Consider the following 18,712-nt stretch of genomic DNA (forward strand, 5'->3'; position numbering starts at 1 on the left):
GGCTCTGTCCGCCGGAGCCCCCAGCCCAGCTGTGTTAGGCAGGGCTGGGCTGCCAGTAACTCACGACCAATGAGCGGCACCGCTGTCCCCTGACAGCAGGAGGAGGAGGGAGGGCGCCTCCCATCAGGGTGGCAGCCCAGGGGTTCCGGGAGCAGCTGCTTCTCCAGGCTTCCCCGAGTCTCTTGGAGGGAGCCTGGCGTCCACCCCTGGCTCTGCGCACTGTGGCTCTTGGGACTCCCACCCAGTTAACGGGGTGACGGGCGAGAGGCATGGGAGGTGCAGGAGGTGATTCGTTATTAATGAAGCGGATGCACAAGCCGCCCCGATCACCCTGGATGATCCCCGGGAGGTCGGCGCCGGTGCTCCAGGCTAACAGCTGCTCAGCCAGGACTGGACGAGGCAGGCATGCAGCCAGGTGGACAGCTGAGCGTGCAGGCAGCTGGCCTGGCCAGCTCACCCAGGAAAGTGGGGGTGCCACCAGGGTTGAGCACAAGAAGTCAGATCACCAGAAATCTGGAGGAGAGAGGACCATTCTGTCTAGACGGTAATGACGCAGGTGACGTTAGGAAAGAAGCCCGGGGTCAAGGGACCAGAGACCTGAGAAGCTCCAGCACCCCGCACAGCACTTAGCTCTTGGCACACGCTCAATAAATACTTCTGGAGTGAATGAATGAATGGATGGATGAATGGGTGAATGAACTGATGAATGAAGATCCCCCTGCTTTACCCCATCCTCTTTTCCCACACTCATGGGATCAGGATGAAGACAGACCAAAGCTCACGGGTTTCCTGAAACCCAGAGAGATGCCCCCATTGGCAGCAAGGGCTGGCTTTGCCTTCTGACCCCGAGCATGCCACTCTCACTCTGCAGGGTGGCCCTGGCCAAAGCTGCCTTTTGGATCTCATCTTGCCCTGCGGGAAGGGCTGAGAAGGCGTGGTGGGTGGGAGGCAGGTGGTCAGGGGTCTAGCTCAGGCTCTGCTGCTAATTCGCTGTGTGATCCCAGGCGGGTGTCCTGCTTTCTCTGGGTCCCTGGGTATCCACGGACAGAATAATGTGGCTGGCCTGAGGACCACGCTGTCCCTCCCAGCTTGGCTCGGCAGGAACCTTCCACGCCTGCTGGCTGTCCAGCCTGTGCTCTGACGGGACCCAGAGAGGGATCCACCTGGAGATGCTCACAGTAGATGGGGGCTGAACTTGCTCTCAGCTCCGGCCCTGCCTTTTGGACACAGAAGTTAAGAAGAAAACCTTGTTCCAGTCCCAGCCTCCCTGCTCCTGAGCTGGGCAGCCTCGGGCAAGTGACCCCCTCTCCGAGCCTCAGTGCTCTTGTGTCCAACGCAGGTCACACAGGCATGGCCAGATCACGCCTGCAAAGCACTCACACAGGGGTCTGGTCCTTGGGAAGCACTCCCACAGTGCCTCGGCAGAAGGGAGTGGCTTTCTGGCCGTGGAGTCAGGATAGACCCCTGTGTGAGACCCTCCTCCATCCCACCCGTAAGAATACCCCTTCTGTCCTCCCCGTGGCCAGACTCGGCAGCAGGAACCACCCCTGAGGTGGGGACCTGGACCTGGGGATAGAGGCCTGGGGAGGGCAGAGCTGGTGCCTTTGCCCAGGGGGCCCCGGCAGGTAACAGACACTACCTGTGGAGGCCAGTGGGGCCCCTCAGGACCCACAGGCCGGCTCTGCCTTCCTCTTCCACCTGCCCATAAAAGCCTCGGGGCCTGGATGGCCTGGGTCCCTGAGCTCAGGGTAGGGTGGGGCCCTCCCTGAGCCCCTTGGGTGGGTGGGGGGATGGGAAGGAGGAAGGACAGCCTGCCGTGCTGGCCCTTCCACCTGCTGGAACCTTGCACTTGAAGACAACAGGTCCTGCCCCTCAGGAAGCCCACAGGCCTGCCAACGAGGCTGCAGGTGGCAAAGACTCTGCCTTTCGGTCTCCCCAGGCTGGTGGAGCCCATGTCCACGGCAGGGATGCTCAACACCTGACCAGGATGCTAGAGGAGCTTGTTGCAAATGCAGATTCCTGGGCCCTAGCCACAACTACTGAATCGGTAGCTCTGGGGCTGGGCCTGGGAAGCTGTGTTTTTTTTTTTTTTTTTTTTTTTTTTTTTTTTTTTGCAGTACGCAGGCCTCTCACTGTTGTGGCCTCTCCCATTGCGGAGCACAGGCTCCGGACGCGCAGGCTCAGCAGCCATGGCTCACGGGCCCAGCCGCTCCGCAGCATGTGGGATCCTCCCGGACCGGGGCACAAACCCGTGTCCCCTGCATCAGCAGGCAGACTCTCAACCACTGCGCCACCAGGGAAGCCCGGAAGCTGTGTTTTTATCAGGAGCTTTGAGTGGTGCTGTGCACTGGCTGGGAGGATGTGGAAATCCCCTACTTCATTCCACCTTCTACTGTGCTCTGTGCTCTGGCAAACCGTCAGGTCCTACCAGGGCTAGCATCTTACTATTCCTCCGGGGCTGCTCTTAACCAGATGGTGTGCTTTAAGCTTTAAGAGAGATCCACAGAGACTTAGTCACCACAGTGTGTAAAAGGTCACCCGCCTCACTCCCCAATCCAGCAATTCCACTCCTAGGTATGTACCCAGAGAACTAAAAACATACGCCCACACAAAAACTTGAACACATTATGTCCACAGCAGCATTACTCATCACAGCCCCAAAGTGGAAGCAACCCAAATGTCCATCAACTGACGAATGGCTAAAAAAATGTGGTCTATAGCCGCACCGTAGACTGGTACTCAGCCATACCAAGGAATGAAGTGCTGATACATTCTACGACACAGATGACCCTTGCAAACATCATGCTGAGAGAAAGAAACCAGTCACAAGAGGTCACATATTGTATGATTCCATTCATATGAAATGTTCAGAACAGGCAAATCCATAGAGACAGAAAGTAGATTAGTGGTTGCTGGGGGCTGGGGGGAGTGGGGAATCAGGAAACGGTATCTAATGTGGGTGCAGGATGTCTTTTTGGGGTGATGAAAATGTTCTAAAATGGGTGACTTTTGGACAACTGTTTGTACTAAAACCATTAAATTGGATGCTTTAAATGGGTGTATGGTATGTGAATTATATCTCAGTAAAACTTACCAAAGGGCTTCCCTGGTGGCGCAGTGGTTGAGAATCTGCCTGCTAATGCAGGGGACACAGGTTCGAGCCCTGGTCTGGGAAGATCCCACATACCGCGGAGCAACTAGGCCTGTGAGCCACAACTGCTGAGCCTGCGCGTCTGGAGCCTGTGCTCCACAACAAGAGAGGTCGCAACAGTAAGAGGCCCACGCACCGCGATGAAGAGTGGCCCCCGCTTGCCACAACTAGAGAAAGCCCTCGCACAGAAACAAAGACCCAACACAGCCAAAAATAAATAAATAAATAAATAAATTAAGGAAAAAAAAAGAGTAAATCCTATTTAAAAAAAAAAAAAAACCTTACCAAAAAAAACCAAAAGTCAACGACCTCAAAAGTCTCTGGGCCTTCACCCTTGCTGTTCCCTGCGGGAGTGCCCTTCCCGTTTCTCTGCTTTTGAAATCCTTGTCGACCTCTCTGGCATCAGCTGAGATAGTACATGCAGTGTGAAGCAGTCCCCCACCCCTCGCAAGCACCCGTAACCTTTCCTTCCTCCCAGTGTCGCCGACCTCAGCCTCCCCAGCGATACCAGGGGCCTGGGAGCCACAGCAGGAAGCAGCCCGCCCAGACTGCGGCAGCAGTCAAGGCTTCACTCTTGCAGGACCTCCTGGGCCTGGCCTGGTGGTAGAGTCCCCAGCCCCGACTCCATCTCACTATAACGTGCTGTGGGGATGATGGGAATGGACATCTGACCTCAGAACCCGCCCAGGGAATCCAGGACAAAGGTGTCTCTGGGTCCAGCAGAGAACTGCCAAGAGGGGAAGTCGGGTAGGTGGGTTTTCACAGCTGGCCAGAGTCTATAATTTTTCATGTGCCCCAGACAGGGGTCACAACTCATAATATCTTAGAAACTCACAAGAATTAGACAAGAATGGAAAGCTGAAAGCTTAAGACCTTGACCTGAACTTGCCACAATTAAATGTCACCCCCAAAGGGTCTCTCCTTTCAAACACGTTTAGGTGGAGAAGTGAGTCCCAGACATGGGCTGGTCGACTTGAAATGGGCTTTGGGCAGAAACATCGAGTGTGGATGGTTGATTTTGATCCACAGCAGATTCTGGGTTCTTTTTCTGCCTCTCCAGTACCTGCTATTGTTAAAACAAAGCAGCTGGTGCCTGCTGTGATCAATCAGAGGGGCAGCCACCCCAATTAAAAGCTCTGCCGTGTCCATAGAATACCACCAAAGAGAGCTTCTCGGGACAGAAGCTTCCTGTGTGGTGCCTGGCACCCACCTCCCACCTGTCCCAGTGAGGGATGGGGAGATAAGAAAGCTGGGGCCCAGCCAGATCCTTCCCCCAAGACAGTGACAGGTTCACAGTAGGAGGGGACAGGACCCTCCCTGCACAGAATGAGGCCCGTGGAAGCCTCAAGGCCTGGAGTAGAAGTTTCAGAGATGACTTTTAAATTTTGGGGGGGCCGTGCCCCTCGATTGGACCAGGCGGGCCCTCAGCAGTGAAAGTGGGGAGTCCTAACCACTGGACCACCATGGAACTCCCTAAAGATGGCTTTTAAAAGCACGGACTGCAGCAGCAACTCAGGAATGAGGACGAGCCTCGGCTGTGCCCTGCAGAGGCCTGGGTGCCTCCCCTGTATCAGTAAGGATGCCCCAACTGTGCTGTGTCCTGATTTGTACGCAACAGTGACTTCCTGCCCAAGGCGGGGGCAGCTGCTGAAGAGTTGGGGGCCACCCTGACGGAGCAGTGGGATGGGAGGTCCTTGGCCCCTGAGGTTTCTGAGAGCAAAGGGTGGCAGACCGGTGGCCTTCCTGGAGGAGGTGTCCTCTGGTACGTGAGAGCGGAAGCCCCCTTGGGGGCTCAGTGCTGTGGCTGTGCTTCCTTTGGGAACTCACGCCCCAGTCACGCCCAGCGTTACCCGCCCTAAAAGGCAGGAAGGTGGGTCAGCCGTGAATTGGCCCCTCTTGCTTCTTAGTTGCTGCCGTGTACTAAGTGGCTGTACCCAGGCCAGAGTAAGCGCTTCTGGCACCTTTTCTCTTTTCATCCTTAGAAGCACCTTGGAGGCGTAACAACGACGACAACGGCCACAGCGCTAACACTTAACACGGTGCCTGCTGCGCCCCAGCCATCGTGCCGAGCACTTTGTGAGCAGCTCACTAAGTTCCCACCACGACCTTCAGCTGAGCCCTGCGATGCTCCCGTTCACTGGACGACGCCGAGGCACAGAGAGGTCAAGGAAGGGAGATGAACGCTGGGCCCGTCCTCATTTCACAGCGGAGGCTCCTGCTCTCAGACCCCAGATTAAAGGGTGAGGGTGGGGACGCTGCCTGGCACCATCTGGGGGTCTGACTGAGCTGTGCTGACCCCCGCCTTTCCAGGTGGACAGCAGAGAGCCAATCAGCCAGGGTTCCTGTCCTTGCCCAATCAGAGGAGCCTCTTGGGGGCGGATCCCCCAAATCCCTGGGCAGGGCCTGAGGATCGGCGTTGCTAACAGGTGACCCCCATTCCCCCTGCCAGGCGGGCTTGGGAGACACTGAGTTGTGCTGTGCGTTGGTTACAAAGCCACGCACCAGCGGTTGTGTTAGGATCGCTCAGCCCTTCCCGTCCCTGACACAGGGGAGGGAGAGGCTGTGATGTCCCTGTAAATAAAGGCAGGGGAGCTGGTGCGGGAGGCCCAGGACCTGCAGAGGGATGGGTGGCTGGCTCCAGGCCTGGGACTGCCGCCGGGCCCCAGCACGGTGGCCACTGCCAGCAGAAGCAGACCCAGTACAAATGCAGGCCATGGGTGGCTGACACCACGGTCCTGGGCCGGCCCTCCATGGGGGCCCACGAGGGACCCCCGATCTTTGCACGGCAGCTCGTCCCGAGTGCCTGGCTCGTCTCGCCACCTCCCTCCCCACTCCCTTCCCATCTGCTTGATGTCCACACACAGCAGGAACTGCATCTCCAGGTGCTATTGTTTCCGCCCGTGAGATTCCAAGACTGGGGTTTCTCTCCCACCAGGAGCCAGGCCAGGAGCCCTAAGTTCCGTCACTATCTCATTTAGTCCGCAGGGCGCTTCTGTGAAGAAGTAACTATAGTCTCTGCTTTCCAGATGGGGACACTGAGACACGGAGAGGCCAGGTGACTTGTCCAAGTTCATACAGGTACCGGCGGGGGAGCCAGGATTCCCCTCAGGAAGCTCAGTGATGTCCCTGCAGGCTCAGGAGTTGAGTCAGCCCTTGGGTCCCGCCGTGGGTTGAAATGTGACCCCAAAGAGACACGTTCAAGTCCTAACTCCCGGCACCTGTGAGTGTGACCTTATTTGGAAATAGGATCTTTGTAGATATTATTATGTAAAGGTTGAGGTCCTGCTGGATTGGGGGTGAGCCCTGAATTCAATGACTGCTGTATTTATAAGGAGACGGAGATTTGGAGACAGACAGAGATGCACAGAGGGAAAACAGTCATGTGAAGATGGAGGCAGAGATTGGGGTGATGTGTCTACAGGCAAAGAAAGCCAAGGAGGCACGGATGTAGAAAGCAAACTTATGGTTGCCGGGGGAAAAGGAGGGGGGAGGGATAAACTGGGAGATTGGGATTGATATATACACACTACTGTATACAAAATAGATAATTAATAGAGACCTACTCTATAGCACAGGGAACTCTACTCAGTACTCTGTAACGACCTATGTGGGAAAGAATCTAAAAAAGAGTGGATACATGTAGATGTATAACTGAGTCACTTTGCTGTACCCCTGAAACTAACACAACATTGTGAATCAACTATACTCCAGTGAAAAATAAAAAAGAAAAAGAAAGCCAAGGAAGGATGTTTCCCTACACCCTTCAGAGAGAGTGTGACCCTGCTGACCCCAGGTCCAGACTTCTGGGTTCTGGACCATGGGAGAATAGACAGCTGTTGTTCTGAGCACTGTGTTGTGTGCTGTGTTATGGCAGCCCCAGGACACTGATACAGGACTGTCTCAAGGTGGACCGGCCCCCCGCTTGGCCGCCTGGACTTCTCCACCCACCGTCCCTCTCTGGACTCTGTTCTTCCTCCTTTTCCCATCCATTCTTTAAGACACACCTGGGTTCCCAGATCTTCCAGGAAGTCTTCCCTGACTGAGCTCCTATGAATAAATGAGCAACTGGAGAGTCTGTTCGATGAACTTGACCACAAATCAAATACTGCCTGTGATTCCTGTAAGAGGCTCCTGGTAAGAGGCTACGATCTAGAGGCAAAAACCACAGGCACGCAGGACGCCCCGCCCTGCCAGAAGCTCAGGGCCAAGGCTCATTGCCCGGGGCTCCCCGCCCTCCGGGCTGCATCAGAGAGTCTCAGATGCAGCTTCCAGTCCTGCTGCCAAGGAAGCAGCAGGAAGGAGATATATTTTACAGGGGAATATTCTGAAAAGTGGGTTGAGACCAAGACCACATAACGCCACCCAGGCAATACTTACAGAGGCTCAAAATGTTCTAGGTGCTGGGAACAGACAGAGGCTGTGCTCTCAGTGGGGTGCAGATGGGCAAAACCAAGGTAAGAGACACAGGACAGTGGGTTTGAGGATGACTCACTGGGCATTTATTTAGACTGGGTGGTGCGGAAAGTCTCTTTGAGGCCAAAGATGTGATGATGGGAGGAAACCAGCCCTGTGAAAATCTGGAGGACACACCTTCCAGGGGAGGGAACAGAATGTGCAAGGACCCTGAGGATGCAATGAGCTTGCATGTTTGAGATATGGAAGGAAGGAAGGAAGGAAGGAGCCCCCTGAGCAGGAGGGAGGGTGTACAAGCCGAAATCAGAGACAGCACGGGCCGCGCAGGGCATGGTGGGGACTTCGGGTTCATTCCCGATGCCGTGGGTAGCAGACAAGGAACACACCTGAACCAGGCCCGGTGTCCAACGGGCACTGCCTGGGCCCAGGTCACAGCCTCTGGCTGGCCTGTGGCCACAGCTGCTGCCCTGTCTCAGGCCACATCTCCAGACCCGCCATCACTACAGTCAGGTGGACCTGGGTAAGGGAAGCTTACACAGGGACTGTGTAGACTTAAAAATTCAGTGCATTTTTTTTTTTTAAACAGCAAGAGATGAGGACCGTTAAAAAAAAAATGGGAAAAGTTAACAAGAAAGCCTTTTCCCCCAGCTGCAGGCTCAGGTTGGCTGATACGGTGTCTGGGCCCATGGTACAGTTATCGCCTTGCTCCACGGAGCAGCACTTATTTGGAGGCTTTATCTTTTTTATATTAATATTTAAGACCAGGTTTAGCTGAGTCCCAGCCCAGCTGCTGCCGGGAACATTAACCGCGGAACGGCATCTATCTGGGATCTTTAATAACTCTTGGTTGTGGTTTCCGAGGCCCTCTTCCCAGTTAACCAAAACCCCTGGATGCAGCAAGATGAAATCCACCAGATAAAGGGCGGGCCCTACGGGGGCGACATCTGGCCCATCGAATGCTAAAGGCTCAGGTGGTTTTCTTGTCAACTCTGCTCCTTGGGAAGCAAGTTTCCCCTGGGTGTTTCAGCCCCACAGTGAGTCCAGCATGTTTCAGATGGGACACAGACCTTTTCCTTGGGGTGTCAGGCAAATAAGAGATTTGTCCCAGTACTCATACCCCCCGGCTGTGTTCGGGTCCTGGGGCTGCCATGACAAAGTTCCACGAACTGGGGGGGCTTCAAGCAACAGAACCTGGTTCTCTCACAGCTCCGGGAGCCAGAAGGCTGAAATCTGGGTGTGGGCAGGGCTGCACTCTCTCTGAAGCCTCCAGGGGAGCATCCAGCCTGGCCTCTGCCCGCTTCTGGTGGCTGTGGTCCCTTGGCTTGTGGCCGCGTCTCTCCCAATGCTGCCTCCACCACCAAAGGGCCTCTTCCCTGTGCGTCTTCATTGGGCCTTCTTATTAGGACCCCAGGCGCTGGATTTAGGGCCCACCCTATTCTGGTGTGAGCTCATCTTACTAATTACATCTGCACAGAACCTATTTCCAAATAGCCTCACATTCTATGGCTCTGGGTAGATGAAATTTTGGGGGACAAAATTCACCCCGGTGCCCCCTCCATTACAGACGGTATCCACACCCGAGGGAGGTGAGGTCTCCCTGGGACGGGGGACGGGCTCCGGCCCCCGCTCACCCGCCTCACCTCCACTGCTCTTGCCTTCCTTGCTCTGGCCCTGGGCTTTCTCTCCTCACATGTGTCCCTGTCCCCTTGGACTGGAAATTTCTTCTCCATGTCTTCAAGTAGTCCTCCTTTCAGACGGCTGGGGTCTCAGCTGCCCCTGGTCCCCCTGACTCTCTTAGGCATGTACTTGCTTTTTCTCTGCCGTCCCCAGCAGGATGTAATGTCCAACAGGGTGGGGAGGGACCTTGTCTGTCCTGTTCATGCAGCATCTGGCAAGCCTGTTGCCTGGAGCCAAGTAGATCGATCTTCAGTAAACATTTGTTGAATTAATGAAAAGTATCAATGACTTGCCAAAAAAAGAAAAAATGCAGGGACTTCCCTGGTGGTCCAGTGGTTAAGAATCTGCCTTCCAGTGCAGGGGGTGCAGGTTTGGTCCCTGGTCGGGGAGCTCAGATCCCACATGCCTCAAGGCCAAAAAAATCAAAACATAAATCAGAAGCAATATTGTAACAAATTCAATAAAGACTTAAAAAAAATGGTCCACATCAAAAAAATCTTTAAAAAAAAAGGAGAAAGAAAAAGAAAAAATGTAGACCCTCATCTCCTTCTTGAGAAATTTCCATCAGAATCAGGAGGTTCTTGAGGCCAAACCAGCTGACCCTTTGTCCTTCCTTTACATCTGGATTTATAATGCAAAGCCTTAAGAATTCTGCCATCTAATGGACTCAGGGCAGAAGTGCTTTATATCTTTAAATGACAACCTCATGCTGAAGATCCAAACACTTGTCCACAGGAGAAAATGTTACAGCAACAGGGCTGGTCTCTGTTCTTCTCTCCAGAGAACAGCCAGATAACCCCTGGGGCCTGCGTTAGATGGAAACCAAATCAAATATAGGACACCCACTTAAATATGGACTTGAGATAAACAACGAATAACTTCTGCTATTATGTCCCGATGATGGCATAAACTGGTTGTTTATTTGAAATTCAAGTTTAACTGGGTGTTCTATATTTTTATTTGCTAAATCTGGCAACTGTACATAGATTAGGTGGGTGGGTGGGGTCCCTCTGGCCAACTGGCTCTGGCCAGGACTTGTCCCTGGGAGGCACAGGAATAAAGCCTCATATATGTAACTTATCAACTCAAATGCCAGCTATCTGGGGCTCTCTGGCCACTTTCTGAGGCTTTCAGAGGAGAAAGCGGGCAGGTCAGAGCACTGTCCCAGCTGCTGATTTCAGTGACAAGCGAGCTAAACAGAACGTCTTTCTGAGGTTCAAAGCAACCCTCCAGGCCCGCATCCGAGAACACAGGGACACCTAATCCACAGCCTTTGCTAATCACAGTTATAAGGGTAGTTGCAGCAACCAATTCAGAGGCCACTTCCCATGAGGACAGCCCAATTTAAGCACATCTTGGTCCCCAAGACCTCGCACGGGTTTCTGGTGCTGGGATGGATTTGTAGGTAGAGACGATGAATTGAGGGATTTCCCCTAATTTGTGTTTAGTCACCAACCCCTGATAATTAATGTGTCCCAATAACATGGCAAGAAGACAAATGACATAGTATGTTTACCCCTGCTGCAAAGTTTTTTCGAGAAACCATACTCTTTTCCCATGGAGGATACACCAAACGCAGCAGTGCTGATCTCTGAAGGAGAGGACTATGCAGGCTCTCAGTTTCCTCTTTTATACGTTCCTACGCAGTCGGCATTCTTTTTTTTTTTTTTTTTTGCGGTACGCAGGCCTCTCACTGTTGTGGCCTCTCCCGTTGCGGAGCACAGGCTCCGGACGCGCAGGCTCAGCGGCCATGGCTCATGGGCCCAGCCGCTCCGTGGCATGTGGGATCTTCCCAGACCGGGGCACGAACCCGCGTCCCCTGCATCGGCAGGCGGACTCTCAACCACTGCGCCACCAGGGAAGCCCCATTCTTTTCTTTTTGGCTGCGCCGCACAGCATGTGGGATCTTAGTTCCCCGAACTGGGATGAAACCCGTGTCCCCTGCAGCAGTGGAAGCGCGGAGTCTTAACCACTGGACCGCCAGGGAAGTCCCACGGTCGGCATTCTTAAACCCCAAGGAGTTTGCCCCGGTTGACAGTGACGCCATTACCCCGTTTCCTGGGCTGCATCCCTCTCGCAGCCCCGGCCTCGGCCCCTCCTCGGCCAGGGGACCTCCTCCTGTCCCCGCCCAGCCCAGCCCTTACCGGTACTTCATGCCGGTGCGCCGGGCGGTGCAGCTGTCCAGGGAGAGGCCGTGCATGCGCAGGAAGCTCTCCATGTTCCTGGCCTGGGCTGCTGCCCGCACCTCCCGCAGCTGCTGCAGCTCCAGCGTGCTGGCCTGGCGGACGGGCTGCAGGGCCCAGTCCGAGTGGCACCTGCCGATCACACTCCTGAGGCTCTCGCTGTACGTCATGGACAACATGGTCCCACCCGGCCCAGGAGCTGCCGCTGTCCGGATGGGAAACGCCGAGTGGTCATGGGTTAGACAGCGTCCCGCCATCCCCGGTGCCCAGGCTGGACGCTGGCCCTGGGGCTGGGGCAGGGGCTGCGGCAGGGACACGGCCTCCAGACAGAGCGGCCACCAAGGGGTCTTGGCGCCTGGGGACAGGGCCGGGCCCCGGAATGTAAACCCCTCTTGGCTGCACTGGCCGGGAACTCTGGCTGAGCCACCCTCTCTGCCCCTGCCCCCATGAGACAAGCACAGGCAAAGCTGCATTCCAGGTGGGAGATCCCCCCAAAATGCTCCAAATGCGAAGGGGGCAGGAGCATGCAGAGAGCCCGGCCCCCACAGTGGAAGACTTCACGGCACCCCCTGGAGGGGTTCCCAGGGTAAAACCAGGTACAGGGCCGTCCCGGGATGCAGCAGAAGCACACCTGTCGCTGAAGCAAACTCCAGTGTGATTTTGCCAGGGGGCATCGCGCCCCCAGGAAGGCCCTATTTGTTGGTTCACAGCCTGGTAAAGGGAAATGTTCTCCACATGTGCATTCTCTGCTTGTAGAAAGCGCCGCTGCACCAGCACAGTTCTTTGGGCTCCATGCTCAAATTAATTACGTCACAATTCACGAGTTTTTGCAATAGAAACACTGAGCGGATGCATTTAAGGAGGGAGTGAAGCGGGGGAGGGAACAGGTTTGGAAACTGCAAAGCTTAAATGTTAAGAAGCATTCCTAAACCGTCATCTGAAAGGATGATTACACTTGGAAACTAAAAACATGAATGTCCATCAATGGGAAATCGGTTATGTAAATGATGGCTCATCCATAGAATGGAAACTTGTGCAGCCACGTGAGGTGTCTCCACGTGGACTGATAGGCGATGCGTCCCAGGAGACAGCGTCAAGAAAGGAGAGGAGAGGGGAACACGTGTGTGCGCAGAATGCGGCCCTTGTGTCAATTCACGCACACACGTGAGTAGCTCAGTGAAGGGCCGGCATCACAGCTGTGCGTCCACATCCCGCAGTGGCTTTGACTGGGCAACGCGGACACGGCCGCAGGGGGCAGGGCTGTCCTACAATCCACGGACTCCCCCCCAGCCCACCCCCCGCAGTTGACCACGGGCCTCTGCCCCGGCCCAGATGCCTGCACCGTGGCCCCAGAATTGTCACCGTCACCGAGGTGAGATGCGTCTTTTCAGCTGGGTCGGCTGGACCCTGGAGCCCAGCCCGAGAACTGGAGGAACCAGCACTGTCCCCACCTCTGGCCTAAGGTAAAACAAGTTCCATTCTCCCTGGGAAGCTCTGGGCAGGCTGCCCTGGGGGCTGAGGCAGCTTCAGAGTCCCTAGGGCGGAGCGGGCGTTGGGGTCGCCTGGGCTGGGCCTTCCTCAGGTGAGCTCTCCATCCCCAGTCCATATCCCCCTTTCTCCACGGCAGGTATCGTCACCTGACGATGAGCTTCTGTCCTCTCTAGTCATCTTGTTTGGTGCATCTGACCCCCCTGAAGGTCAGGTCCAGGAGGGCAGGGACTTTTCCATCTACTTTCACTGCTGCACCCTCAGCTCCCGAAGTAGTAACTGGGTGTTTCCCTGGCCGTGCCGCCAGCACCTGGAGGGGCTGGGCTGGCCCCCTGACTCAGGCCAAGGCTCTCTGCAGGCTGCCTTCTCCTGGGCCAGGACTTGCATCACCACAGACCCACAGGGGGGCCCAGAACCTCTAGCATCCCCCAAGGGTTTGGACTAAGGTCTCTGAGGGATGCTTTTGCAGGACACGAAAATACCCAGCTTCCAGAAGAATCATTCTGGGGCAGCAGAGGGGGCCCAGGCTCGGTGGGGGTGGGTGGGTTTGACCTTGGACGTGGCACCGTGGACGCCCACAGGTAGCAACGCCAGCTCCCTCCCTCCCTCCTCCCCTCCAAGTGCACGCTGCCCACTACCCATCAGGCAGCTGCTTCAAAGGCATCTGTGTGGCCTGCGTGGGGCAAAAGCAGGCCAGTCCTGGCTTCCCTGGGGGTCCATGATCAGAGAGAACAGCCGGGCAAGCAGCAGTTACAGGCGTGCTTCCCGAAGAGCAGGACCCACCTCAGACGGGACCGTTCCCAGCCAGGCCCAGCCAGGCTCAGCCAGGCTGAGATCAATAGCCATTAGAGCTTTCAAGACATTACCCGCAAAAAGCAATCCTGGTCTGATCTGGCTCTGGAAGTCTAGCCCTGGCCCCAGAGCTGCAATGACAGTGTGTCTGAGTGCCCTGCTTCTGGACAGGGGCAGCCCTGTCCAGTGCGTGTGTCACCCACTCGGTGCGACCCAGGCAGCCACCTGGACCGCTCCAAGCCTCAGTCTCCACATCTGTGAAGTGGGATGAGCAGAGGCCTACCATGCAGGCTGCCTCAGGCTGCACGGGACCGGCCTGGAAAACTGGACAGGGGCTGGCCTCACTGTGGGAGCATGCCACGTGTGGGAGGTGGCCACCAACCACGAGGTGTGGACCGTGGCACCAGTTACGATAAGTGGCGTGAGGACAAAATACACAAAACGGAGTTGAGGGGACATGGGTGGGCAGGCGGGGGTCTCTCCAGAGGTCGCACGTGAACATGGGCTTGAGTGGTTCGAGGCAGCCGTGTAGGGTGAAATGTGGATGCTAGCCACCGCCCCTGCTCTGGAGAAGACACACATCCCTAATGAGATGGGTGCAGTGGGTGTGGCCAGGACTTGGAGGGCACCTCTCTGTGGGGCTGGGGTCCCTCCTGCCTGGGATCTCTCCTCATCTCGAGTTATAGAGGCCTTGGGAGGGGCCCCTGGGTGGGGCAGGACCACCAACCGCATGGAGGGAGCCCAGAGTCTCCTGCTGGATGTGAGGGTCCTGGTGGCGTAGGGCAGGCTTGGGCCAGGGGACTCGTGGGAGGAGAGGTGGGCCGTGGGCGAGCACAGTGGCCCCTGACCTGGGGTGGAGGGTGAGGACCTGGCGCCCACAAAGGGATCTGTGACCAGAGGGCTGAGCACAGCGAGGAAGGGGCTGGGGAGCGTTCGTCCCCCTAAGGTCCTCGAGGGTGGGGGAGGGAGGAAGGACACAGAGGGACTCGGACGGTCACCAATGCTGTCCAGCAGGAGAGGACAGCGTAATAAGCCGGCTTCCTCCGCAGGCAAGCAGGGCTGGGTCCCTGGATGAGGGGTCCCTCGAAGACTTCCCTTGTTGGGGCTCCTGCCTTGGCCACCTGGCTTCTCAGTGACCCCGACCTCTCGCTCCTCCTCTTTGCCATCCTACCCCCCCATCTCAGGAAAAATCAGCCCTCTTTAATAGCCATCACTAATTACAGAGCCTACAGGGTCCCCCTCACCCACCGTGCTGGGGCCTGCCTTTTGCAAATCTATTCCTGTGGACGGGGGTCTGGGGAATTCACGTGAATGAACCGCGTGACATGGAAAAATGGAAACAGACATTAACCTCATTAAATCCATGGGAATCGCGACCTTGCTGAAGAGCCTCCCACCTGGAATTCCTGAACCGAGGTCTGTTTACTGAAAGCCACCAAAGCTCGAGACATGGGATCCGGAAGGAATCCGGAAAGTCACTTTGAAACGGCGACATGTGTCTCGACACCAGAGAAACCGGCCTCAGTTCCTAAAGCGGGAGCGCGGAGGGCAGCGGAGCGCGGCTCGAAAATGCACAGCGTCGCGTCAGGGCAAAAACAAAATTATTTTTGCTCGAGAACCATCAGCAAACCAAGGCCCAAAGAAGCAGCCCCCGGCTCTCTCAGGCCTGTGTTTCGAAACAGACCTTTCAGACAGCACCCAGCCTCCTGCTGCCATTCTCGGGGGGAAACTTGAAAATGCTGGATCTTAGTGGGGAACCCGACAGGGTACCAGCTGCAGCCCAGGTCTCCCCGGACGGGAGAGCGGCAGGGCTGGGAAGCAAGCAGGCTCAAGCGGCAGACACCCACCCTCCTCCCTCCCGTGGTTACCTAGGGCTGGCTTCTTTTTTTTTTTTTTTTTTTTTTTTGAGGTTTTCCACTTTGAAAACACATAGAGGGTCTAATTTCTGATCAGCCAAATGCATCCCCAAAAGCTCTCCCTGTCATTTCTGTTCCCGGGATGCTTGTTCCCCAGCAGCATCCCCCCCACAAGAAGGCAGCTGCCACTTGCCTCCTGGAGCTGAAGGGGTGAAGGGACCACTCACCTGCCTCGCTGGCGTCTGCTGGTTAATAGGGACACAGTCTAGTTTATTAGGGCTCACGAGACGTTTAAGGAGCTGGTGCAGCAGCTCTTTCATTAGGGAGTGTCACTGCAGAACGTCAGAAGCAATTGGTGAATAAGTCCCACAAGGGTCAGATTTGGAGGCAGCGAGTCCATTAGTCCTATTAGGGAGTCTGCATCTCCGTGAAAGAGGCTGAATTATTCACGAGCGTGCCTCTTCCCCTAAAAGCCTGGGAAGTGCGGTTCCGCGGTGCAGCCCAGCAAGGCAGCCTCCTGCGTGCTGGCTGGGAGGGGGCACCTGCTGGGGTCCTGCCATCCCCTCGGGCGCACACCCTCTGCCTCGAGACCTGACCCTGGGAGCCGCAGGTGGAGAGGCGCAGGCTGTGCTTTCTGGTATTTGAGGACGGGACCCAGGCTTGCGGCTGCCGTCCCACCTTGCTCTTAACTGTCTGCAAGCAGGGGAGCCCGGGGCCCCACGGCACGTGACCACCGCCCACAGCGAAGGGGTTGACGTCTGGCAAGACGCACCCTCAGCACACGCAGACGGATGCCCCACCTCCCCTCCACCGGGACGTGCCCCAGATTGTACGTCCTATACTGCCAGGACCTATAAATGGCTGGAAGCTTCCTGCAGTTTGCTATTTGGACACCACACTGCTTCTCTCTCCAGGTGGGGGCATGGAGACCCTTCCTCACAGCCCTGACCTGAGGTTTGGAAAATGCTTTGAGGCTGAGCCCTGGGGTGATGTTATGCTGAGCCCCCGTTCCGGGTTCATGACAGCAGGGGCCCTTCGTGTCATACTAGGGTCCCCCCAAAGTCTCAGCATGACACTATCCTCTAGCTGAGAAATCGTGCCGGTGCCTGTGGGATTCTGGATGGAGGCTGAGCTGATTACCCCATGACAAACCTGCTAACGGGGATGGCTCCAAGGGGTGGGGGATCACTTCACCAGATCCGGAATAGAAAGAAATGGGAGGCCGGGGGAGGACATGGAACCGGAGGTAACTGGTGGTGGGTGATGATCTGGAAAGGCCTTCGTGATGGACTTGGGATGGTTTTTCTTTTCTTTTTAAAAAAATGTATTTATTTTGGCTGCACCACGCACCTTGCGGGGTCTTAGTCCCCTGACCAGGGATCAAACCTACGCCTCCTGATGTGGAAGCACAGAGTCCTAACCACTGGACCACCAGGGAATTCCCTGGGATGGTTTTTCTTAAAGGCTGAAGCCCACTGTCAGGTTCCATGTCACATGTCACCCACTGGCTGGAAGTGGCCGTAGTGGGCCTCCTTGCTGGGTGGCGGTCATCAGCCTGACATGCTTGGAATGAGGCTCATCTCCTTCCCCCGGGGCACCGTTCCCCTCTCATCACATTGTCCCTCTCCGCGCCTGCACCTCAGACACCAAGCCCCATGGACGTGGCTCCTGGTACCCTTCACTCTCTCTTCCTGTGGCTCCTGTGGCTCAGTCCTTCTCCATCTCTCCTGGCTCCTCATCCAGCCTCTCCATCCCTCGTCTCACTTCCTGCTACCCGGCTTCCTTCCTGAAGCAGAGCCCTGCCCCCTGCCCTGCTTTAACACCTTCGATGGCTCCCCAGTGCCCACTGAATGCAGTCCAGGCTCCTCTGCTTGGCATTCCTGGCCCTCTCTCCTCAGACCCCCAGCTGCCTCTACAGTCTGGCCTCTGTTTACTCTCCATCCTGTCCTGTCCCTGACGGCCCAGATGGTGTGACCGCTACTTCCTGTTCTCAGGGCGCCTCTCCAAGCTGTGCTCAGGCTGTCACACTACTGGAATGTTCTCCCTGGTGTCTGTTGAATTCTGTCCAGTCTTCAAGGTCCAGCCCAAAGGCTCTATGAAGCCTTCCCTGACTCTCAGCTGGCTGTGACCCCTCCCTCCTCGGAACGCCACCAACTCTCTGGACTCTCCCATGACCCATTATTATTTTTTTAAATTTATTTTATTTTTGGCTGTTTTGGGTCTCCGTTGCTGCATGCAGGCTTTCTCTAGTTGCGGCGAGCGGGGGCTACTCTCTGTTGCGGTGCGCGGGCTTCTCATTGTGGTGGCTTCTCTTGTTGCAGAGCACGGGCTCTAGGCGTGTGGGCTTCAGTAGTTGTGGCACGTGGGCTCAGTAGTTGTGGCTCATGGGCTCTGGAGCACAGGCTTAGTAGTTGTGGTGCACGGGCTTCATTGCTCTGCGGCATGTGGGATCTTCCCGGACCAGGCATCGAACCCATGTCCCCTGCACTGGCAGGCGGATTCTTAACCACGGCGCCACCAGGGAAGCTCCCCATGACCCACTTCGCCTCCTAGATACTGTCAGGATGATCGGGGTTCGGAGTAGATTGCACTACCGTGGCCGATCCTTCCCCCCTCTCTGCGTCACGTGACCATGATTCCTCCCATGGGTCGGGGGGGAGTATATTTTCCCCTTGACATTGGGCTTGGTCATGAGCATGCTTTGGCCAAAAGAAGGAGCAGAAGTGACTGTACCAATTCTAACCGTCGGCCTTCAGAGACAGTTGTGTTTCTGCTGTTTTCTCTGGCACTTGTGCCATGAGAAGAGGCCTGGGATGGCCCCTGGTTAGGAAGGACGGAGAGATGGTGAACACCAGCGTCCAGCCTGCAGCTCAGACACCAACCCAGCCAAGCCCAGCCTAGACGAACTGACTCCGGTCAACCCACAGACATATGAGCAAGGAATCAGTGCTTATTGTTGCTGTCCCGTGACTTGGGGTAGTTTGTTATGCAGCCTCCTGTGTAAAAGCTGACAGGTACAGGGTCTTCCCTCCCTTAGCCGTCTGTGAGCTGCTCGAGGGCAGGGCCCTGGACACCTTTGCCCTGTTGGAGGAGGGTCTGCCACCCTGCTGGCTGACTTAAATAACCCTCTAACAGCCGTGTCAGTACCTGGG

The 18,712-nt window shown here is 56.1% G+C and overlaps 1 protein-coding gene across 3 annotated transcripts in view; it reads right to left on the bottom strand.

The window, feature by feature from the left end:
• Window positions 1–18,712, bottom strand: part of KCNAB2 (potassium voltage-gated channel subfamily A regulatory beta subunit 2) — a 98,554-nt gene that overhangs the window by 35,526 nt on the left and 44,316 nt on the right. Inside the window, exon 3 of one of the 3 annotated variants that reach the window (XM_081225303.1) lies at window positions 11,386–11,629. The exons of the other annotated variants lie outside the window; for them this stretch is intronic. Coding sequence (XP_081081429.1) covers window positions 11,386–11,629 — 244 coding nt within the window. The remainder of the gene's footprint in view (window positions 1–11,385; window positions 11,630–18,712) is intronic. 3 annotated transcript variants of the gene reach the window in all.

Source organism: Mesoplodon bidens (assembly GCF_964165515.1).
Source record: "Mesoplodon bidens genome assembly, chromosome: 2".
NCBI lineage: Eukaryota > Metazoa > Chordata > Mammalia > Artiodactyla > Ziphiidae > Mesoplodon > Mesoplodon bidens.